General features: G+C 42.7%; 1 protein-coding gene across 1 annotated transcript; it reads left to right on the forward strand.

Moving 5' to 3' along the window:
- Positions 1-226: 226 nt before the first annotated feature.
- slc35b4 (solute carrier family 35 member B4) lies at positions 227-19,995 on the forward strand. Its single transcript, XM_055653385.1, has 10 exons — positions 227-461; positions 3,828-3,941; positions 4,440-4,542; positions 5,688-5,737; positions 7,879-7,960; positions 10,509-10,569; positions 12,515-12,624; positions 13,577-13,652; positions 14,732-14,807; positions 16,303-19,995. The coding sequence occupies exons 1-10, from the start codon at positions 385-387 to the stop codon at positions 16,538-16,540; spliced, it is 987 nt and encodes a 328-aa protein (XP_055509360.1). The 5' UTR covers positions 227-384; the 3' UTR covers positions 16,541-19,995.
- The last annotated feature ends 5,411 nt before the right edge of the window (positions 19,996-25,406 follow it).

Consider the following 25,406-nt stretch of genomic DNA (forward strand, 5'->3'; position numbering starts at 1 on the left):
CGCATCACGGACTACATCTCCCGGCGCGCATTGAGGGTGAAGCATGCGCAGTGGGAACCACGCATCACGGACTACATCTCCCGGCGCGCATTGAGGGTGAAGCATGCGCAGTGGAAACCACGCATCACGGACTACATCTCCCGGCGCGCATTGAGGGTGAAGCATGCGCAGTGGAAACCACGCATCACGGACTACATCTCCCGGCGCGCATTGCAGGTGACGCGTGCGCAGTGGGCCGGATTTGGGCCGGCGAGGGAAGAAGGGGAGCGCTGGTCGGTGGACGTGTCGCTTGTGGTGCAGCGAGGGGGCGGGGAGGAAAGCAAAGCAGCGAGACGGATTCTGATCGAGACGCGGGGATCCTCTCGGCCCTCGCCCGTCGTCACCATGCACCCAGGCTTCGCCATCGGCCTGGTGTTCCTGGGGTGCAGCAGCAACGTTGTGTTCCTGGAGTTGCTGGTGAGGTGAGGCTGGAGCAGGTCTGGCTGATTGATGCCCCTCTCAGGGGCAGGTGAGCACCCTGGACAAGTGTGGCTGGGGAAACTGTAGCGTGGTTGCTTTCAGTCCGGGCCAGGTGGTCCTGGAGTCCACGCTTGCTCCCACTGGCAAAACATCAATGGAAAGGAAGGAGAACTTGTGAAGAAGGGTCTCGACCCGAAACGTCACCCACTCCTTCTCTCCAGAGATGCTGCCTGACCCATTGAGTTACTCCAGCATTTTGTGTCTAGCTCCGATATAAAAGGGACATGGGGCGAGCGCAGGCAAATGTATCTTAGATGAGTTGGACTGAAGGGCCTGTTTTCCATGCTGCATGACTCTATGACACAAAGTACTGGAATAACTCAGTAAATAAATATCCCATCAAAAAGCAAAACTATTGCTATTTTGGTAAAATATATTTACCTCTGGTGAGGGAATTTGAAGAATGGTCCTGACTTGAAACATCATCTGTACACTCCTTTCATTGATGCTGCCTGACCCGCTTAGTTCCTCCAGCATTTCATGTTTTGCTCATGATTCTAGCATCTGCAGTTCCAGGTGTCTCCATTTTATTGATCCCCTGCAAAATCTCTTAAATATATGCCTACTTGGATGAAGTTCTTTATTTTGGAGTTCTGTCAGTCCCTCTCACTGCTTCCCCACTGTGATTCCTCCTCTTTGACTGTTCCGACCCAGACTTGCAGTCTGAAGAAGGGTTCTGACCTGAAGAATTGTCTGTCAATTCTCTCCATAGGTGCTGTCTGACCCACTTTGCTGGATCATGACCACTTTTACTCATGATCCAACAACTGCAGTTTCTCGTGTCTCCATTGCTCCCCATGTGGTTGGTTAAGACTGAGACAAAACTATCCAACATTTTGACAGTTGAAAGTCAGGCTTGTGTTGCCGTGGTGCAGGAGATCTGTAGGTGGTAAAGCATCAGATCCTCTTCCCACATGGAAGTTAGAGTATATTTTGCTCCTGCCTGGATTCTGTGCTGCTTTTTCCGTGACCACAGTTTTGACCTGACCTGGACCTGAGCAGTTGAGGACAACAGTTTGTAACAGTTTTATTAGTGGCAATGCTGAATATCTGGAGTCCATGCTTGAACCTATTGCCGTTTCAGAGCTTTGGACTACTTTACGTTTCTGTTGACTTGAATTGATCAGAAAGTACAATCTTCAGCATATTATGGTTAACATTACATATTCAGTTTTGGACCAGTAACCTAGAAATCTCCCAAACTATTAAATCAAACAATTTTAATTTACTCTTTGCTTGTAAGATTGGTGACTTGTTCCAAGTTCTATCTGCTGAGAAATAATATTGTTTTTGTAATTTACAAGTATAATTTTTTTTTTGCATCCCATGTTTAATTTAGATTGTGTCAGAACTGCACAGTCATAACACTTCTACCTCATTTGAAAAAAGGTTAGGCTTAAACTCCAATGTTGTACACAAAGAATGGCACCATTGCCAGATGTACCATCATTTGAATAAGATATGAAATGGAGCCCTACCTGTTGCTCAGGTAGATGGAGGAACCTGTGGCACTATTTTGAAGGATAAGAGTTAGTTGTCTTCAGTGTTCTGATCAACATTTATTCTGAACAATGTACAACACATCCTGTCATTGTCATTGCAAGTTTGCTGCTAACCTTGTACATTACTACAGAACTTCGGCTCTGAAGTGCTTTTTAAGATCTTGAGATGAGAAAAAGCACGCAAATGTATTTGCAATTTTAATGTGTACCAAGACACTGTGAAAAGATATGGTGCTCCCGGCAAATCGAACCATACCTGAGTACAATCAATCCATGCCCAAGAGTGCACAAAGCGCTAGAGTAACTCAGCGCAGTGGCGGACTGGCCAGGGTGTCAGCTTGCCCGATGGCAAGTGGGCCCCCTATATCAAGTGGGCCCCTAATGAAATGGGCCCCCTTTGTCTCCTGGCAACCAATATTTTCAGACCACGTCTGCCACTGACTCAGCGGAACAGGCAGCATCTGTGGAGGGAATGGATAGGTAACATTTCAGGTCATGACTCTTCTTCCGACTGGTTGTAGTGGGTAGATAAAAGCTGGAAAAGAGGGAGAGGTGGGACAAAGCGTGGTAAGTGATAGGTGGATACAGGTGGGTAGGTGTGATTGGCAGATGGGTGGGCAAAGGCTTGTGATGCAAAGGTGGCAAAAGGGTCCCAGAGAAGATTGATATGTAAAGCCAGAGGGTGGGATATAGGTGGATGGAGAAGGGGAGGGGTATTGGGAGAAATAGTTCACTCTGGTTTGTTGGAAGGGGGGCTGGAAAGAGAGTGAGAGAAGGGCAGGCTCGATTGTCAGGAGACGTGGTTCCCCCCCCTGCAGTAGTGGATAGATCGATCCCTCAACCGTGCTTCCTCTGTTGTTCCAGAGTTCTGCTCTTCCCCCTCCCAGAACAGGGATAGAAATCCCCATGTCCGCACCTTTCACCTCGCCAACCTCCGCATCCAACACATCATTCTCCAACGTTTCTGCCACCTTCAACGTGATCCCAACACCAATCACATCTTCCCATCCCCACCCTTTTCCTCTTTCCGCAGAGACAACTCCTGCACCACCTTGGTTAACTCATCCCTTGCCTTCCCTCCCTCCCAAACCGCCCCCCTCCCCGGTACTTTTTCCTGCACCCGCAGGAGTTATTCCTGTCCCCATACCTCCTCCCACACCTCCATCGAGGAACCCCAACATCCCTTCCAGGTGAGATGGATGTTCACGTGCACCTCTTCAATCTTTGTCTATTGCATTTGGTGCTCTCGATGTGGCCTTCTTTACATCCACGAGATTGTAAATTTGTCACACATGATTTCGATCTCACTTTGACCTTGCAAGATAACCAATTTTTTAAATAATATCTGTATTAATAACTTCTAATCAATTCCCTATGTCAGTTGTAATTTGAACTGGATTGCAGCTTTGTGCTTTACATATTTGTTTTAATAAAGAATTGTGTACATTCCCTATTTTCCATTCTGTTGGATCTTTCCCTGAATCAAGGGAATTTTGGAAAATTAAAATTGGTGCTTTCAACTATCTCTTTTGCCACTTCTTCTGAGACCCTAGGATGAAGTCCATCAGGATCAGGATTTGTCGGCCCATAGCTCCAACATGTAATTACTTTTACATCAAGGCATTTATGTGTATAGTGCAAACATTTTGATCGTTCAGTAGTTTAGTGTTCGAATTTGCTCTTGATTTGATTCTGTGATTTATTTCGAAAAGTTATTAAATATCGGAAAATGTTCAAATTATCTGAATTAACTGCTGAAGCCTCAATTTCATTGCACTTACAGTTTTAAAAAATGTTTTGTTTCAGAGATTTCCCAGGATGTGGGAACATTGTGACATTTGGACAGTTCCTGTTTATAGCATTGGAAGGCTTAATCTTTCAAGCTCACTTTCTCACGAAGCCCCGGGCAATTCCTTTAAGGTACTGGAATAATTTTCTTTGTGGGTTGGAAACCTGTTTTATCTAAGATAATTGGAATTCATGTTTCATAACGCCCTTCATTGTTTACAGCCTTCCCATCTCTGTAATTCTTACAGCTGTCAGTTCTATGTTTTATTTTTTTCATTTAGGTCTCTTGCATGGTTCTGGTAATTAATCGCTGTGCTATTTCATCTGCCGAGACTTTAAGCTCTTGTAATGCCCCTCTCTACCTCTAGCCTCAGGGTGGAGAAGGGGTAGGAGGTTTAAAATCCCTCTAAGATCTGCACAAGAAACTTCCAGATGTTTTGCAGTTCTTTTTTAATTCCTGAGACGTGCACTCCTTTGTAATTCCATTTAGATATTTGCGGTAACTATACCCCCTACAATAATCAGCCTGGTAATCTTTTTTGTGATCGTATTTGCTCTGTAGGTTAAGAAATTACTCTTGAAGTTAAGTTCCCACTTTTCACTGTTTTCACCTCTTTCTTTTTCACATAGGAACTATTTCGTTATGGTGACCATGTTTTTCCTCGTGAGTGTTGTTAATAATTATGCCCTCAACTTCAATATTCCAATGCCTTTGCACATGATCTTCAGATCAGTAAGTAGTTTTTCACCTATCAATATAACAAACAAATAATGAAACTAATGACAGTGGTGGGTATGAAAGGTTTGTGTTGCCTATGTATCATTTCATGATTGGCGCAGAATATGCCTCCTCCATGGCCAGAGTGAGCACCATCGGAAATTGGAGGAGCAGCACCTCATATTCCGCTTGGGCAGTTTGCACCCTAGCGGCATAAACATTGACTTCTCCATTCCTCCCATATCGCCAAATAAGCCCTTTTGATCCATCAAAGTCACGTCTGTATTTTGGATTCAACGGATTCATTTTGAACACCTCATTATGCTTTCCATAGAAGTTTGTGTAGCATTACTTTGATGTTCACTTGAGCCAGAAGACTAGAGTTTAATCCCACCTTTGAAGAATATGTCATTTATACATGTTCTTTACAAAAATGTATATGAAATGCCTTATTATGAAAAGCCTCATTCTAAACACAGTACCCTTATAATCGCATGGGGACATGACAATCTTATTTTCATTCTTTTTTGGCCACTTCCTCCAGTACTGTCCTTGTGTTGATGATGCAATTGGCAAAAGAAACATGAAATAGCACCTTCATCTCAAGGCTTCAATCTAGACCAATCTTGGTTGATGATTAGAGAACCAAATTGTTGAATTGCTGCACATCATTATCCCAATAACAGTTTTTTCGGGGCTGGTTGATACAGTGAATGATGTCAATAGACAATAAATGCAGGAGTAGGCCATTCGGCCCTTTGAGCCAGCACCGCCATTCAATATGATCATGGCTGATCATCCCCAATCAGTACCCCGTTCCTGCCTTCTCCCCATATCCGTGACTCCGCTATTTTGAAGAGCCCTATCTTGTTCTCTCTTGAAAGCATCTAGAGAACCTAATTTATTTTAATTCCTTTTCTTTAACAAAGAAAACATTCGAGGGGCTAGTGGAATCAACGGATATGGGGAGAAGGCAGGCACGGGTTATTGATTGGGGATGATCAGCCATGATCACAATGAATGATGGTGCTGGCTCGAAGGGCTGAATGGCCTCCTCCTGCATCTATTTTCTATGTTTCTACTATTTAATGCATTTTGCCAGAATCGAGAGTGCAATGTACAACTAGAGTTTGCATGATGGTTTTCTGTTATTTTTTCAGGGCTCTCTGATAGCCAACATGGTACTGGGAATCATCATTTTAAAGAAAAGGTCAGTTTTTATTATTCTGCCTGTTGTCTCCCTGTGTTTACTGATTAGCGCTGCATTGTCTGCAAGGCTTGTTCTTTGCCTTGGATGAGAATATACAAGGCATGGATACTAAGTTTTCAGATGACACAAAAATATGTGGTATCGCAGACAGTGAAGGAGATTTTCAAGAATCAGAGCATGATCTTTATCAGTGGGCTGAGAAATGGCAAATGGAGTTTAATTCAGATAAGTGTGAGGTCAAACCACGGGAGGACGTTCACAGTGAATGGTTGGGACTTGGGGAGTGTTGTCTAACTGGGATCCAAGAGTACAAGTATATAGTTCCATGAAAGTGGTAGACACAGGTAAACAGTGTGGTGAAGAAGGCTTTTGTACGCTGGCCTTCATCGGTCAAGGCATTGTGTACAGGTTATTTTTTAAATTTCAAAATAGACTTTATTCGAGAAATAAATATATATGTTACAATTATACAAAACATTGGTGAGGCTGAACCTGGAGCATTGTGTTCAGTCACCCTGCTGTAGGAAAGATGCTATTGAACGAGAGCAGAAAAGATTCATGAGGGTGTAGCCACAATTCGACGTACTGACTTATAGGGAGAGGTTGAGCAGGCTAGGACTTTAATCATTTGTGCATAGAAGATCAAGTGGCGATGTTATGGTGATGTATGAAGACCATGCAAATAGTCTTTTTCCCACATTTGGGAAATCAAGAACTAGAGAGCTTATGTTTAAGGAGGGAAGCGTGAGATTTAATAGGAACCTGAAGGACAACATTTTCATGCAGAGGGTTATATGGATATGGTATGAACTTTCCAAGGAAGTGGTAGAGGAATTTATAACAATGACATTTGGACCAAAAATGAAAGGTCAAATCCAGGCAAATGAGACTAGCTTAGATGGTCATCTTGGTCAGCGCAGAGATGGGGCTTGTTTCTGAGCTGCATTTTTCTATGACTATAGGCAAAAAAGTTGATAAGGAATAAGGCATTTCATAAACAGCAGCGTTGAGAATATTGATGATAAATTTGGATCATGCAAAAGCGTTTTTCACACAAAGGGTGGTGGTTGAATGGCACAAGCTGGCAGAAGAGGTAGTTGAGGCAGGGGCTATCCCAGCATTTAAAAAGCAGTTATACAGGTACATGGATAGGACGGGTTTAGAAGGATATGGACCAAGCGCAAGCAGGTGGTCTAGTGTAGCTGAGACATGTTGGCAAGTTGGGCCGAAGGGCCTGTTTCCACACTGTATCAATCTATGACTCTAAAAGATTGTACTTGCAACATTTGGAAAGACCAGGAAATAGAACTAAGATCTAGCAAGAGTAGTGATTTAAAAAACAAAATTAAGATATTCTACAAACGTTAAAATATTTTACAGTGTAGTGGTTAAGGTAATGTTCATGTTGTTAAGTGTCAGACATTGCAGTTCATTTTAATTATGTTATTTGAGGGATAAATATTGTCCAAGATTCCAGTGAGCTTTAGGGAAAACACTGGCCTGTCTATTCGCCTTTACAACTAGTTTCACACCAATATGTTCAGCTTCTAAATGTCAGATTCAGATTCAAACTTTATTGTCATTGTGCAGTGTACAGTACAGAGACAATAAAATGCAGTTGTCTCTGTTGTAAATGTTAGCTAAAGTGAGCGAACGGGACATTTAGTGTGTGAAGCTGATCACCATCGCCAACTACATGAGACAGCTAGAAAATGGGTAACATAGGAGACCCGAGAGACTGCAGATGCTGAAATCCTAAGCAGAAAGCAAAGTGCTGGAGGAACACAATAGGGCGGGTGGCATCTGTGGAAGGAAGAGAACAGGCGATTTTATGGGTCGGGACCATTCAGATAAGTGGTAACGCGTATTGGTTTTGCCATCAATGCAAGTGTCCTGAGTACTAATTACCAGAATTAATAGGGTGGTTTAATTGAGGTCAGTAGCTTTTATCCTTTTTTTAAATGCAGGACCTCTACTATGATCTTGGGTTGATGTGGCCTCTCTAACTTGAGGCTACTTGTAGCTATGAAACAAAGCAATCTTTTAACCCATGCTGAGCAAAGATTGTTAGCATAAGCACTTGTAACATTGTTGTGACACTAAATTTATTTTTTTTGCTTTTTGTTGCTCTGCTTTTACAGATACCCAGTTGCAAAGTATATTTCAATCGTTCTGATTTCACTGGGGATATTTATCTGTATGTTTATGTCTGCAAAACAAGTGGTAAGACCTTGACATTTCTGCATAATAGTTTATGTAGGGGGTGATATAAATTGATTCATTGGTATCTTGCAAAAGAAAATTGAAATGATCAATAACATCGTGAAGAAAGCTTATGGCATGTTGGCCTTCATAACGAGAGGATTTGAGTATAGAGAGGTCCTTCTGCAGTCATACATGGCCATGGTGAGACCACATCTGGAGTTTTGTGTGCAGTTTTGGTCTCCTAATTTGAGGAAGGATATCCTTCCTATTGAGGTAGTGCAACGTAGGTTCACAAGGTTAATCTCCAGGATGGTGGGACTGTCATATGAGGAAAGATTTGAAAGACTGGGCTTGTATTGACTGGAATTTAGAAGAATGAGAGGGTATCTTATAGAAATGTATAAAATTATGAAGGCCTGGACAAGCTAGATGTATGAAAAATGTTCCCAATCTATCCCAATTAGATAGAGCTCTAGGGGTGAGCAAAATCAAGAGATATGGGGAGAAGGCAGGCATGTGTTACTGATTGTGGATGATCACAATGAATGGCGGTGCTGGCTCAAAGGGCTGAATGGCCTCCTCCTGCACCTATTTTCTATGTTTCTATAATTTATTTATTTGCCAATGTTATGGTAATAAACTCTTGAGAATGCCTTATGGGCCTGTCCCACTTGGGTGACTTTTTAGACGACTGCAGGAGACTATGCAGTTGCCACATGTTCACGGGTCGTTGCCGGGGAGTTGCCTTCATGGTCGTGAGGAGTTCCCGCATTCTGGGAGCTAGTTTCATTATGGTCGCCGTGAATTTTTCAACATGTTGCAAAAATTAGCGGCGACTAGAATAAAGCCGCCATGGAAAGTATCGAGAATTCTTGAGCGGTAGGTGGATTGCCAGGAGGTCGAAGGTTCTCGGCGGTTCTTGTAGGTTGTCGCCAACTTGCTTCATTTAATAGAAACAAGGAACTGTAGATTCTGGTTTACACAAAACTACACAGTGTTGTAATTTGCTTCGTTTTTTGCTGCCAACTGCTTAAGATAATCTTCACCATTTCTATTCTGCCCTTTAGCCTTTTCTGTCATCCCCATTCCTTTACCCATTATAAATATGTGCTGTGGATGCAGACTTGAGAGCTGCCATTCCATTCTTTCTAGTCCCACGTCATGGTTGTCTTACTTAACCTTTCCAGAATTGGGCTAGGTACAGGGCTGGCTGATCTTCTGTTGACTCCAGGTTGATGTGTTGAATGATGCTTGCTTTTGACCAGGTGAGCGAGAATAGACCTGGGCCTATCGGTAGCTGCAATGAATAGGCTAAGCAGAAACAAAATTCAGATTGGCCCTCTGCTGTGCAATTGATACAGAGCTGAGGACTGCTGGTTCAAATGCTTGACATTTCTAGTTATTATTTTTAAATCCCCTGGAGTGATTTCAAGGTTGTAATCTTACCCTCGGGTTCAGATGACAGTTACAAAGCATTCAGAGTCTGCCCTCCTGCTTTTGAGCCACTCATTCATATCTGCGGAAATTTATTTTGGTTGCCTTGGTCACGTCCCTTACCCTGTAAGTGCTCTGACAGCGCAGGATTCAGCTGGGTTACCAGCCTTAGTTTTAAAAGGATGATAAAAACGAAAGTGTGCAAGGCAGTGCATGTGGAGATGCCTTAAATCCAAGTACTTCACATTCCCTTTGAAGGGTTCAAAGCAAAAGAAAACTGTGGGAACTGGAAATTTTAAAATAAAAAATGCTGAAAATATCAACAGGTCAGGCAGCACGTGTGGAAGGATAAACAGGGTTAATGTTTCAGGTTTACAAATGGTTTCTCATTTGTGCCAGAGTGCATGTATGTTGTAATACATTTTGGTCGAGATTTTTCTTTAGATTGAGAGGCAGGGGAAGGAGAGATATAGATGGTACTTAGAAGAAATGAATGGAAGAAATGCAAAAAGCGCCAATATTCAAGGAAATGTGGGGCACATAATGGGCCATTGTGGGGCGTGGATTAGGTGAACGAGTAAACAGGAAGAGGAACTAAAAAGGACGACAATAAAATTAGTACGACGACCAGCGTGAGGGAGGGATGGAGGGAGAGAGGATGCAAGGGTTACTTGAATTTGGAGAAATTAATATTCATACAGCTGGGTTGTAAACTGCCCATGCAAAGTATGAAATGCTGTTTCCCCCAATTTATATTTGGCCTCACTCTAACTAGAGGAGGCCTATGACAGAAAGGTCAGTGTGGGAATGGGAAGGGGAGTTAAAGAGTTTGGCAACCGGTGGATCATGCAGGACTGAGCGAAGGTGGTCAGTGAAACGATTGCTGAACCTGCGCTTGGTCTGGCCGGAGTCCTAACCAGGAACAGCGGATACTGTAGATGAAGTCGGAGGAGGTGCTAGTGAACCTCTGCCTACCCTGAAAGATCAGTCGAGGTCTCTGAACAGAGTAGCTGAGGATTCATAGACTTGTACAGAATAGACATATACCCTTCAACCACTGTGTGCATTAAAATCTGAATTCAATTTTTGTGTAAAACTGTAAAATTACAATTATAATTCCTTTTTATTTCAGGCTTCACATACAAGTGTGTCTGATGATGGCAGCTATTCTGCATTTATTCAGTGGTTGATAGGTAAGGCAATGTGAAAGGAAAATGATAAGTGAATCCATGTTGGAGAAAGGTTATGCAAAAATGTGGTGAAATGCAAAAAGTTCATATGCATCATATGGTGGGAGATTGCACCTTCACGTGGTCCACCCTGTTTAAACTAATGCAATCAACCCGACGTGCACAAACAAATAGATCAAATAGACTAGAATGCAATTTATTGTCATTCAAACCTAGGTTTGAACGAAATATAATTTCTACAGTTTTTTACATTACAAAACAATCTAAGACCCACACTTAACACAGTTTACATAAACATCCATCACAGTGAGTCTCCAACATCTCCTCACTGTGATGGAAGGCAAAGTCTTTATCTCTTCCCTTTGTTCTTTCTCCCGTGGTCCAGCAGTCCAACTGCAGTGTTGAGGCGAACTGGGGCTCCGATGTTAAAGCCCCCGGCGGGCGATGGTAAGTCCTGAGGCCGTTTAAGCCACGCCGGGCGATGTTAGGCCCCGGCTCCATGTCCTTAAACCCGCGATTCCAGCGGGAGAAGTCGCCGTTGCGGAGCTCGGAAAAGCGGTCACTCACCAGGGACTTGGAGCTCCCGATGTTCCCGTCCACCGGGTCTGCGGCCGGTGCCTCCGAACTCCAAAAGTCGGGTCGCAGCCGCACGCCACCACAGCTCTTCCCGCTCCGAAGTTGGCCAGCTCTGCGATGTCAGTTCCGCAGGCTCTGCAACTGGAGCCCCCAGGTTAGTCCCGGCCGGAGGTCGCCGCCGGCTCCACGATGTTAGGCCCAACGACATCCGAGACCTGACAGGGAATAGTCGGCTCCCCGCACAGGGAAGAGATTTAAAACGGTTTCCCCCACTGCCCCCCCCCCCCCCCCCCCCCCCCCCACATATACACAGCTAAAAAAAATAATAAAAACTAACTCAAGACATACATTTAACAAGACAAAAATAAAAAAAGACAGACGACTGTAGTCGAGCCGCTGCCGTTAGGCGCCGCCATAACCCGGTGGTCAACAAGTTGACCTGCAACTTTAGGCTGTGCACGCCATATGCAAGACGAAGATGTGCATCATAAACATCAGGCCATTTTGGACCAAATGGGCCATTTCTGTGGTAATTCTCCCTGAAAATCTGTACCTGTACTCAGCTCTACAAGGAGGCTTGGATAATTTTTGAGCTTGATTATATTTCAACTTCCATAGATGGAATACAGGATTCTTCCAGAGTTCTTTCACTTTAAGCTTAATGAAAAATAAAATGGTAAAATAGATAAATGTCTCCGTCTCCGATAATAGTTTAGGTTGTCAAGATGCAACTAAACAAAGACCTCCCATCACATCTTTCCAATTTTGCTGCTCTATTGTATAATGGCCATTTATTTATTGAAGACTTTAAATATGTTGCACTTCAGCTTCATGCAGCAGTATATTGGGGTGGCACGGTGGTGCAGCTGGTATAGCTGCTGCTTCACAGCACCACAGACCTGGATTCGATCCTGATCTCGAGTGCTGTCTGTGTGGGATTTGCACGGTCTCCATGTGGCCACATGGATTTCTTCCGGGTGCTCCGATTTCCTCCCACATGCTAAAGACGTACAGACTTACAGGTTGAATGGCCTCAGTAAATTGTCCCTCATGTGTAGGGAGTGGATGAGAGAGATGAATAATATAGTGTAAATGGGTGGTTTGACGTAGACTGGTTGGGCCAATTTGTTCAGCACAACCATTGTGGGCTGAAGGGTTTGTTTCTGTGCTGTACTGTTCCACCATGCACAACTTGCACAACTCTAATTGTCAATTGTCCAAGTGCAAGTTTTTAGATTTTCAGATTTTTCCAACTAAATAATTTATCCAGCGCCAGCTGAGTGGTACCTCAGTGGTTTTCCTCTTGTGTGGCATTAACTGTCTTGACCTGTGCTTAAATATTATTGAAAACCATCATTTTCTCTTTCGTCAGGTGTTGCTATGCTAACCTTTGCACTTTTCATGTCGGCCAGAATGGGCATCTTTCAAGAGACGTTATATAAGCAATTTGGGAAGCACTCCAAGGAGGCACTGTTTTACAATGTGAGTACCAATAATGGCTTGCTTCTGACTTGGGTGACAAATAGAGAAGATGCTGCTTCTTAAAGTGGGAAGAACCTCATAAGGTCAAGTTTGGAAACATTTAGCAAGGTCAATTTGTTTTTTAAATGGGGAAAAATCAAATAATTTATCTGACGTACACTATTAATTGGGGCACTGACAATTTCTATAACTATAAGATATAGCAGCAAATCATTTCTAAAATGATAGCTGTTCGCAGAAATTCTGTCTGATAAATGAAGGGGTGAGGCAGGAGATTATGCACTTGTTTCACTCTGTATCTAGGCTAGGGTTGAAGTGGCAGCTGAGAGATTGCTGTCATCTCAGAAGTATCAACTTTCAATGGAGACATGAAGTAGTTTTCTGTCTGCCAAGTTGTGTGGATGTAAAAGTTCCATTTGCCCTTATTTCAAGAGCAGAGTGACGCCCTGACACCCTGCCCTTATTTCAAGAGCAAGGCGCCCTGACACCAATTAGCTGGTTGTTAGATGGTTATTGCGGCATCTTGTGTGCAAAATTGTTCCTTGGTTGTCATGCATTGTGCAAATGCCGTAGCACCTCAGTCCATCGAGAGATCCTGAACTGTGTGGCTCCAGTATTACAATAGAGGCTTCCCAAAGATATTCTTCTTCTGAATAACTTGTGACATTTTGTCACAGTCCCATTGCCTTTACAAACCAATATTGTGTATATCCACAATAGGGCGTGGGTCTCGACCCAGAACATCACCTATACATGTTCTCCAGGGACTCTGCCTAACCTGCTGAGTTACTCCAGCAGTTTGTGTCCTTTTGTGTAAATCAGCATCTGTAGTTGCTTGTTTCTACATGTTACATACTCTTGGTTTTCACTTGTCCGCTCCATTGTTCTTGTACTAAATCAGTTTTGGATGCTCAATGATCCCTATTCAACTGCTTTCTTTCTCTCCTTTCAGCATTTCCTCCCATTACCTGCCTTCATCTTATTTGCCTCAGACATCTACAATCATGGAATCCTCTTCAGCCAGTCTCGTGAGCGTGTTTAATTTTTTTGCAGTATACCATACTTAAATATGATTTTGAAAGTACTATATATATAGAATCATATGCATTAGTGGTGTATTGTATTTGGGAACTGCATGCACAATGTTGAGTGGAGAAAGTGTTAGCAGTTTAATTTGGGCATCGCCTAGCAGGGCTTTCCACTTCCAATCAGATCTGCGCAAACGGGAAGGCAATGGAGAAACATTAGAACATCTGGTGAGGGTGGAAATTGATGAGGAAAATCCCACCTGAGTAGACCCCACCACCAACTGGGAGTGAGTAACAGGCTGGAATCAAATAGAGTTATACAACACTGAAACAGGCCAATCGACCCAACTCATCCATGCTGGCCAAGATGCCCATAGGCCTATATTTATTTAAATCTAAAAGCTTGAGTTGATTTTTTTAATATCAAATAAAACAAGGAATGACTTGCAAGTTAACAACTCTTTGCTGGGTCCTAGTGATTTGTAGAAACTGGATACTCAAGTGTGAGAATTTAGACTTTGGTTTCCATTTGATATAATTGCTACCATAAAGTGAGTAATAAGTAATCATCGGTGTTAAATCTTGCTTCAAAGTCTGAAGTCCCTTTTACAAAATAATAGAAGCACTACAGAATGCACTATGATATGAGAGAGTGCAACTACAGTCTTTTACAACTGAAAATAACAGAGATTGATGAAGGGAGAGTTTGTAAAATTATAAAATGGTTTGAATAGGCAATATGGGGCATAACTTTTCAATGTCACTCATGCCCAAAATTAAGGGCCTGAATTAAACGACAGTCACAACTATTTTCGGTAATGGATTATAGAGGAATTGTTTCTATCCAGAGAGTGGTTAGAATGTGCCAAGTGTATAATCACACTTAAGGAGTTTCCATGCAACTAAAAGAGGAAGAAATAGGTAAAAATGTTATGATGGCTTGAGATGATGTGGAACATTAACTCTACAAAATTCAGTGCAATACTACATATGTTTTATTTTTCACCCTGTGTATCCATATACTGTAGAAACCTGTTTATAGGAATGTGACAATGCTTTTTTTCATATTTGTTTTATAGAAACAATTGAACTTGTGCCGCTAGGAATGTCCATGCCAATTATGTGGTTTTACCTCACAATGAATGTTCTAACTCAGTATCCTTTTCAACATTTAAAATCCATTCTGATACTTTGGCAAACTTCCTGTAGTAAAAAGGATATCTCCCAACCCATGGGATGAGGCCAGAAAAGTAGTAATTTGTGTCAGTGTTTTGAAGTGGAATGAGATGCTGCATCAAACCACTCCTATCTCTTAAGTGACTTGGTGATGTTGCAAATGATGAAGAATTTCCCAATCCTCACAGTGACATTTTTGGGTAGAAAGCATACTTTCTGTCGTGTCTTCTCCTTCCCCCATGTGATCTCAATTGATTTTCCTTTGAACAGTTTATGTAATGTCCATAATATTTTGTTTATAGATCATCACAATGGTCCACAAAACTTGCAGCAAAATGTAGATACATTAGAAGAATGTCTCAAACTCTCACCAGAAACTTCATCTGGTTCCATTATTCCAGCTTACTGGGCAGCTTGCAGCCCAGTGGTATGAATGTTGATTTTGTCTAACTTCAGGTAGCCCCGGCATTCCCTCTCCCTCTATCCCTCCCCCACCCAATTCGCACTAGCTTCTCATTTTCACCCATCAAACAACTAACAATGGCCTGTTTCTTTTATCATCGTTACTTTTTTGCATATGTTTCATTCATTGTTCTTTATCTCTCTACATCATCATCTATATCTCTCGTTTCCCTTATCCCGAACCAGTTTGAAGAAGGGTCTCGGCCAGAAACGTCACCCATTCCTTCTCTCCAGAGATGCTGCCCCTGTTCCACTGAGTTACTCCAGCTTTTTGTGTCCATTATTCCATTCCCATGTGTTGTGGTTATTTAGATAAGCAGTTACTTTTCCCTCAATGCCTCTTGGAAGAATACTCTCTTCACTGTTTTAAATGAAGCACCTTTCCAATTTTCATGCTTATTCCTCACTTTGGTTAAATAAATAAACAGATTTTCCCCCTCCATCACCTCCAAGCACCATGAAGACTTCTTCTTCATTCGTATCCCATCATGGTAACCCTGAACCGGTTAGGCAAGTCTTTGAACTAAAGCAAACCTCATGATTATTGCTGATGATGTTGTTTATTATTGTCATGTGAGCTATCCAGTCAAAGCATACTAAACGCAAGTATGTCAGGCATGACAAAGAGAAAATAAGCAAAATGCAGAATGTTGTGTTAGTTACAGAGAAAGTGCAGATTAAAAATAGTGCATGGGCCGCAACTTGAAAGATTGGTCGGGTATTTTAGCCGATCATGTAAGAGGCCTGTTCAAGAATCAGATAACTGTGGGGAAGATGCTGTTCCATGAACCATGCCTAACGCCAAAATCCCCTACTTCCATTTCCCAGCTTTTAGTACTTCCCATTTCCCAGATGCTATCTGCTACTGTTCCTCTTTTTTTGGTGAAACCCACATGCCCCTCCAACCTCTTCAATGAGTGCCTATGATGGGTGAAATGTATTATTTTGGGCAGATCATCATTTAAGAGTGTGACCCAGTGAAATGTTTTTTCTCCTTAACTTTGCTTTTCAGATATGTTTGCATCCGAGGTGTTTTTATTCTCACAACAGAGTGCACATCTCTAACAGTCACACTTGTTGTGACACTTCGCAAATTTATCAGTCTGATTTTCTCCATTGTTTACTTCAAGAACCCCTTTACCCTCTGGCATTGGGTTGGGACATCAGTGGTCTTTGTTGGAACCCTCACGTATGCTGAAGTTTGGAAAACCTTGAAGCCGCTCATGTACAGAAAGAGAAAGGAGCAGTAATTTTCTCTCCGGGGCAATGTCAAGATCCAAAGAAGTTACAGAGGATCCCCAGTGGCAACAGAGAATGGGTGGTCTTCAGGTATTCTTCGAGAATACTTTCTTTTTAGGAAAGTCTGCATTTATTCAGAATAATAAATTTAATTGTTTCTTTCTTGTGAGAACTCTATTCATATCACCTCCCTCCCATTTCTGAACTTTAGATCAGGTAAGTCTGTAAATGCTACATGGAGCAGATCAGTTGTCAAAAAGACAACCATGTGAAGTAATGTTCATATGATGCTTAAAAGTAGCATAGTAAGATGTGTAAAAATTACTTATTATAACTGCATTTTTAGTAAAAATTTATTGCTTGAATAGATGGTTCGGTGAGGGTTAAAACTTTGGGAGACCGGATGGCACTGTGAGTTTAATACACTGCCTCAAGAGCTTTGACTTAGTTCCATGTCTATATAAGATTGATTGAGACGTTTATGGCACTTGAACACATCAAGTCATAAAATAAGAAGTTTATACTAATCATAAATTTGTGGGGGGGGGTGAATCCTTATCTGCTGGAATTGGGTTTGGCGGTTCTATCTATAATCTTCCGTTACGCAAAAGCAAAATAAATAGCAGGAATAGGTCTTTTGGCCTGTCAAGTCTGCTGTACCATTCTGTACCCCACATTCCTTGATTTCTTTAAAATCAATTGCTTGAATATAGTCTGCCTCCAGAGTTTTTTTAGATGGTGAATTCCAAAGATTCAATCCCCTTTTAATATTGGGATTCTGGGACTATTTCATTTATTTGAGGAAATATATTTCACTAGCTTAAGCCTGTGGGAATGTGGGGGTCACTGTTTATAACACGTTTTATTGGATAGAATAACCTTCAACAGTACATATAACATCAGTTATGTCCTCAGCAACTACAATAACAAATGTGAAGGGGGTAAATGACAGTCTTCAGTTCAGTGTTCCTATATTAAATAACAATCTCAGGGATGAACAAATACACAGAGAGGTATTTTAGAGCATATGGACAATAGGTTTTTATTCATTTGGCACCAATTAGTGCCCAAATCTCACCACCAGTGAAATCTTACCACAACAATGTTGTTAAAATTTGTCATCAAGTCTAAAGGTGATAACAGTGCAGATGAAGAACAGGGAGATTGAAGTTGTAGATCTTAAAAACAATCCTTAAGCATGAAATGAGATAAAGGTTGATGGAACAAATTTCAGGTGTAGTTGTTCATGTAGTAATTAAGTTTTGGGAGTAATTGCAAGAACAAAATTGGAGTACAGATGTGGTGGACGATTGAAGACCGAATGGAAATTAAAGGGAAAGGGTGAAACCATGAAGAAATTTGAAAGCAAGGAGGAATTGTCAAATTGATGCTTAACCAGGAACGGTTTAAGAAAGAACTACAGATGCTGGAAAAATCAAAGGTAGGCAGAAATGCTGGAGAAACTCTCGACCCGAAACGTCGCCTATTCCTTCTCTCCATAGATGCTGCCTTACCCGTTCTGTTTCTCCAGCATTTTTGTCCACCTTAACCAGGAACTAATTGTTCTCGTGAGGAAAATGTTGAAAGACTAGGGCTGCATCTGCTGGAGTTTAAACTTAAGATCTTGAGGAGTCTGGTTGTGGAGAGGATTTAGAACAAGGGTTACTGTTAAAAAACAGAGTTGCCCATTTAACACAGGAAGAGGTGAAACCTTTTTCACTTTGAGGGTGGTGGTTCCCTGGAACAAACTGCCAGAGAAGATAGTGAAGCAGGTACTATAATAACATATAAAAGACATTTAGACAGGTACATGGATAGGAAAGATTGTGGAATGTGGGCAAGAATGACTAGCTTTGACAGGGCATCTTGGTTGGCATGGGCAAGATGGGCCGAAGGGCCCATTTCCTAGCTGAGTGGCTCCATGGGTCTTTAGTGACTCTGTTCCTAAAAGGACTCTTGGAAGACTCTATTAAAAGGAGATAAAAGGTTACTTTGTTTAGACTGGAATGCATAGCTGTGGTTACAGTCATGTCAGTCATAATCTTGTTGAATGGTGGAACAGGTTTGAAGGGCCGAATGGGTCCACCCTGGTCCTTATTTATTCATGGCTGTAAGTGCAGGGGTGATTGGTGAACAGTGCTTTCTGTGTTGGGATGTGGGTAGCAGAGTTGTGGATGACGTTACATTTAAGATGCTTGAAAGGGGGAAGTCAATCATTCATATGCTGGAATATTTAAGCGTAGATTTAACAAAGGGTGTGTGGATGAAGGTTTCTGGAGCAGATATGCTGAGGCAGGCATAGAGTAGGGCATATTACAGATATGGTAAAAGATACTCTTGGAGCTTCAACTCCAAGGCTATGGGTTAGTTTAAATTTTAGTTGCTGTCAGGAAATTGGATTAACTCAGTGGCTAAGGTACAGAATTGTGATGGGAAGTGAATTGAGAGCAAGTGGCTGTCACCATTTACACATGGAAAACAAAGCCAGTTTTGGATAAGTACATAAAAGAGTAGAATGGGCCCGAGTCTCAGACCTTTTGGGTGGGAGTGGGATGTGGGTTGCTGCTGTTGTGAAAGCATCAGACGATATAAGAAGGCAATCCATCCCAGGAAATTCCCAGACCGAAGTATAGCAACAGGTGTTTTGAATCCCACCCGTGCTGAGTCGTGGAGATGTATTTTAAAATGTTAGTTCTATCCCCCCCAGCTTCATTCGTATTGTAATTAAAAAATGTTTAATAAAAAGCTGAATTCCAATGCAAATCTGAATGCTGTCAGAATGTAGAAGAGAAAGTAAGGTGAGCGAATGCCTACATTTGTCAGTTACTGCACTTAAAGTAATTCATTATATTAAATATTTAAGTATTTCCAATTTCTGTAAGTATTTTAACATCTGCGACAGACTGGTTTCTTCATAAATGTTGACACTTGAGATTTTACTGTTTATTTATTGATTAATTTACTGTTCAATGTGAAAAATTTGCTGGAATGGAAAATAATTATATCTCTCACTCTCCTCCCCAGTGAATCTTGCACATTAATTAATCTAAAATCAGTAACCATCGATGGCACACCTAACTATTTTCTTCCTCCTTGGTTATCACAATTCATGTGCTTTGAATATGCTGTCTGGGAACATTTTTTATGTATAAAACCACCTGTGGCCCCAGGCGCGAAGAAAATGGGGCAATATTCCTTATTTATAATATCAAACCAAGGCAAGTTTTGCACATTATGGTCTGCCTTTAGCAGTAAATTTTAACAGGATCACTTGGAAGTAAGCGATAAAAGTTGTAAACATTTAAACCTCTACAACAGCAGAAGAGCCTTTGCCTAGTTGTGTTGTGAAAACTTTGGCCTATTGCATTGAGAAGGTAGCTTTTTGTCTAAAATGTGTGCTTGATCAGTATCTGAGCATTCTGCTTGTGATGTTGTTCTTTCCTCAATAAAATGCATTACTTTCCATTTTCTTCTTTTAGTTTGCTTTTGTTTAATGTTATCTAACCCGTCTGATTCGGTCTTGGTTTGCAATCTTGAAACAACATGATGGCATACCATCCTCATACATTTCTCACCTATGTTCCATCCATGGTCCATCCATTCCCCAAATAAGTGTTGGATGCAGTACACTTATCCCAATAGGATAAATGGGAGTTCCAGTACACAGAAATCCATGCAGGTAAATTAATCTGCCTGGAAACTGGAATTCCATGCCTATGTTTGCAACCAGATTGCATCTAATTGTTGCACATGCACAGCTTAATAGTTAGATTAAACGAGTACTTACCAGTATGAAGTTTGATCTGTATTTTATGAGGAGTTACGGTGAGGTATTACGTGAAGAACCCAGCAGGTACTGCGCATGCGGCATACTTCGAAGCAGCGGTGTGGAATCACAGAATAGACACAATATTTGAAGTAAGATAGTAAAGATCACGAGACATCAGTTTATTAGCTTGATCTATATAATGAGGGTGGGAGCGGCGGGCACGTAATACCTCACCGTAACTCCTCATAAAATACAGATCAAACTTCATACTGGTAAGTACTCGTTTAATCTAACTATTTTACTTCGGAGTCACGTGAGTGATTCCGTGAAGACTTCAAAGGTCTGTGATTTCAAACCGTGTAACAGTTTTTATTTCACTCACTGCCGAAGTTTATGAGGGAGGAAGTGTTATCGTAATCAACCAGTTGATCTGCTTTCAAAAGAAACAGAAAGGTATTTGTTAACAATAACAACATAAAAGAGCTCCTCTGAGCTTAAATTAATATTGCAGTTTGTAATATTCTCCTGCAATTAAATCAGGTTTATCAACGGTTTATAATAAAAACAAAATGTTCTGAACGCCGTTCCCTTGACCATTCTGCTGTATTGAAAATGTGGTCAACCGGGATGTCCATTCGTTCAGCCGCTGATACCAATGCTGCCCTAGTGGAATGGGATTAAATGTATTTATTATCTATTCCGGCAGCTTTCGGTACCTGTTTGAGCCACCTTGGAGTGGTTTGGCTCGTACCCCGTCTTGGGTTACTGTGGTTGACCCATAGGCTTTCCTCTCCCTCTAAGATTGTGGGTTGTGTCTATATATAGTAGTAGATGGGTCACCACACTCAACCTGGACTCTGGTGGGTAGGCCCGGAATCCCACCAGAGAATTGGGCGTTCCTGGTCCATATAGCCATATAACGACTACAGCACGGAAAACACAGGCGATCTCGACCCTACTATTTCGTGCCGAACTCATAATCTCGCCTAGTCCCATATACCTGCGAGTTAGATTTTACCAGACCTAAATATGAACGTGATGCGTCTGGGGTAATCACCATGTTATCCAGTCTGGTTTATGGAGTGACTGGACTCTGTGAGCGTGTACGAGAGCCATAAGCATGAGCGTTTTTTAAAAACATAGATTAAGCAAGCTGAGGGATCTGGCTGGTGCCATCTCTGAGACATGTCAATGTCACACCAATGTCCCATACATGGGTATATACCTGGGTGTTTGGGGCTTATATTATAGTTGCCCTTCATACCTTCAGTGGATGGGATCCCATGCTCTGCTGACATGCTGTTTTAGATAAGCAGATAAGGCGCTCCATGCTGTATTTACGGCACTGTAACTCACCTTTTAGTCATGGTGTAGATGTTCCAGGAACTCCAATACGTCAGTGGTTGAATAGTTCGTTGTCCCTGCGTCGTGGCAGTATTTTACCCATGTTAGCTTTTAGTGACTGTTCGCAGGGATGCCGACATGGTGGTAATGGTTCCTTTGGATAATCCCAGTCCCTGGTAAGGTCTATTCAAACCCTGCACCCAGGAGTTTGATGTTTCCCTGGCATGGGTGGCTTGTGCCTGATACTGGGTTGAGTCAGCAACCATGGTCCACTAGGGAAATCCATAGGTGACTCGCCCACCGTGTCGTGATGAACTGGGAACCATGGCTGTGTAGGCCGGTCGGGCACGTTCAATATCTCGGAGACAGATCCCTCTGTATTGCGAAGTGCCCGTCTGATGAGGCAGAAGGGAGGAAGGCAAAGCAGAAATTCCCCCTTCCAGCGTATAGGCATCTATCGCTGCTGCCTCTAATCTGGTTCCTAAGTCACATACATGGGTTACTGGTGATTCCGTCTTGTGCAACCAAATTGATATCTGGCTTTCAAACTGCTTAATAAATTTAGCAGATATTTAGGGTTTGACATCTATTGAATGTAATCATGGATTTTACCCCGTGACATGGTGTCTCCCACTGTGTTCTAGCTTCCTAGGACATAGGCAGCTGATAGTTAAAATGTCTTTTGACACACCATTGCCAGATTTGTTTGACCAATTTGTTGCACAATAATGATTATTATGCTCCCCATATGGTTGATATAAGCCACCACCATAGTATTATCAATCCGTAACCACATATGTACGTGCTGCATTTGAAATGCATATGCTTTTTAGCCCAATAGGCGATCACCAATCCCAAGTAGTTGATGCCCGGTATGTGTAGTAACGATGTTTGTGAATTGGTCCATCTGTTACCTGTGCTGGATATGGAGTTTAGTTGCTCCCCAGCCTAAAGTACTGGCATCGGTTTTTAATAACCAGGTTGGGATTGGTGATGATAATAGGGCTGAAAACTATGCCAAATATGTCGCCCACCACCTTAATTGTGATATAGCTTCAGTGGGTACATTCATGATTTGATTATAGTGACCCAAGTGCCTTGGCAAAGTAACAGTCATATGGACGGAATTATTATTGAAGCCCAGATAATCCTTGGTAGTTAACGCTTCAATTCTGGTTTATCTGGGCGTGGGATAAACCTCAGCTTAGGGAGCTGTTTCGTAGCTAGAACTGCTGCCACAGCTAATTCCTTTGTTTCCCCTAATATGAGGATATCATCCAATATATGCCATGATTATGCTTGTTTTCTTAATATTTTCATGGCCATATATAATAGTTTAGGGCTGAGGTTAGACCATGGGGAATGCTATATGCTCCCATGGTTGCCCTAACCGGGATATCCATTATCCAGGTAAAAAATTTTTAGGTATCTATAATGATCCTAGTGTATGGGTATAAGATAGTTAGCATCTTCCATATCAATGCTCCCCATAGGTATCCTAGGGAGATCAGATGTCTGGCAGTGACAAGAACCCATGTCCATCTTAAAGTGTATATACTCAACAGATTTATTTAGTGATATTAGATCAATGATGATGCTACATTCACCATCTTTTGTAGTTTTGGTGAATATATTCGATACAAATTCCAATGGCTCATGTTTGCTCCCATGATCCGTTTAGTAATGAGCCTTTCTAGTTCAGCTTGACCTTCTCACTTCTCTTTTCTTAGAGGGAGAAAATGCCCTTTGGGCGCATTGCTGAACTGGCGGTAATATGCCCAATTTGAATTCGTTTTTATCCTCTAAGACTGTTGAGTATATTTTAGTTATTTGTGACAGCATCCCATGCTTTATCCACAAGTGTAAATGCCCCCCCCCACGCAGTTAGTAGAACACCCTTGTTTAGTGTAAACGGGAGGAACCAGACTACCTACCTCCATGTTTGTTGTTTTTTCATGAAGGCGTAGTTTGCTGGTATGCTGGTGCTGTCGGTGGGGCGGCGCATCTTCCCACGGCTCCGCTCTGGGCCCCGTCTAAAAAGAACTTTGGGGGTAAAGTGAAGCGGTCGCCAGGCTTTCACCAGTCCTTGTTTGATTCACTGGTGGATGCCGAGGGGTGCTGCCAGCTGGGTGTTGGATGCGATGTCCTGCTCGTTCCATGGCCTGCCTTCATGAGGCGCACTGCCTCTCTTCCCGCAGCAGCGGTTTGCATAGCCCCATATATTTGGGGTTGCGGGCAGGTCTATATGCACCATTGTTCAGTCGAGTATCCCAAATTTGGGAACATCTTAGGCGTCAGCCCCCTGGTAGTGCAATGGGATAGTCTCATCCTGGGAGAGTATAATCCGTGGAAAAGGCGAGCAAAGGCGGTAACATCTTGACCCTTCTGTAGAATTCGCTGCTTGTCTGCGAGTCTGCTGACCCAGCTGCCTGCGGATTTGCCTCTGGAAAGGCCTGCTCCTGCAGGACTTTTGTTGGGAAGATGGTCGCGTGGAGGAGCCATGTAGTGGCCCACGACACCCAGTAGCTCTTCCTGATCCTGCTCCCCTGGCATACTGCTGTTCTCGTCCGCCTGCCCAGCGATTAAGCCAGCCCAGCCCTGGCCTCCTTAGCTAGCCTCAAAAGAGGGAGCAAAAGGGTGTGCTAAATTGGAGGAGGCATAGCTCAAACTCCGCTGTTGCATCAATCCCTCGACAAGGGAGATGGCTGGTGCAATAGCACTGGGGTAGGAGTCAGCTCCCTTGGCATTCAGCCAGTGCCCCTTTTCTCCTGGAGGTGAACTCCATGACCTCCTCTGGCTTGGGGAGACAGACATACTTATTTTGCCTTCTCCAACCTGTTCCAGTTTTGGAGGAAGTTGGCTCCTGTAGAACCTGTAAATTGGTAAGATTTCCCCTTACCTGCATGTAGAGGCTGCCTGCCGTTTTCCAGGCGGCGTTGTGGCGGTTCCCGGGCGGTGATTCTCCTGGTCAGGAGTCTGCAGGGCTGCTGGTCGGGTTTTTTAAACTTCCCGCCGGTCCGCTGCTGTTACCAAACAGCTGTTCAGCGGACCGGTATAGCGCAGCTCCTTGCAGCGGTCCGCAGCGTTTGCGGTCCGGGTAGCGCTTTTGGTCCGCAGCGTTTGCGGTCCGGGTAGCGCTTTTTCCCCGTCCACTGTCGGCTCCACGCTGGAGTCGAAACGGGGGCCGCTCACCATGCCTCTCTACTTTGCTCCCCCTGGAGCAAAAACCACAAGGCCCGATTAAGGTAAGTACTTACCTCTCGTTCCTTGGATGCGGGAGCTAGCCCGACTCCCGCTGGCCGCGTTGCACAGCTGTGCGATATGCCGCATGCGCAGTACCTGCTGGGTTCTTCACGGAATCACTCACGTGACTCCGAAGTAAAATTGAGTAATTTTTTGAGTGGAGGATTTGCAAAGTTAGTGTTCATGATCTTACCACAGTGACTGGCGCCTTTTACTAAAAGACAGAAGTAATTACTGTACCCAAGTTGGTGCTGACCTCTTCACTCATGAGTTATGGATCAGCCCCATTACTTTTAACATGAAGTAATTCTATGAAAGATTTAACATTTATTGAGGTTATATGTTTATAAATTGTATATGACTAAGCTGAGTTTCAAAATGGATTGTTTTATACATAATTGCATTTTGCTTGATTTCATATCCTTGTGATGACCATGTAACAGGAATTGACAATGGCAAGTCCTCTGCTAGCATTGTAGGCTTGCAGGAGCATGGAGGTCCTACTGCAGATAGGACACAAA

The sequence above is a fragment of the Leucoraja erinacea genome, chromosome 22 (assembly GCF_028641065.1).
Source record: "Leucoraja erinacea ecotype New England chromosome 22, Leri_hhj_1, whole genome shotgun sequence".
NCBI classification, from domain to species: Eukaryota; Metazoa; Chordata; class Chondrichthyes; order Rajiformes; family Rajidae; genus Leucoraja; species Leucoraja erinaceus.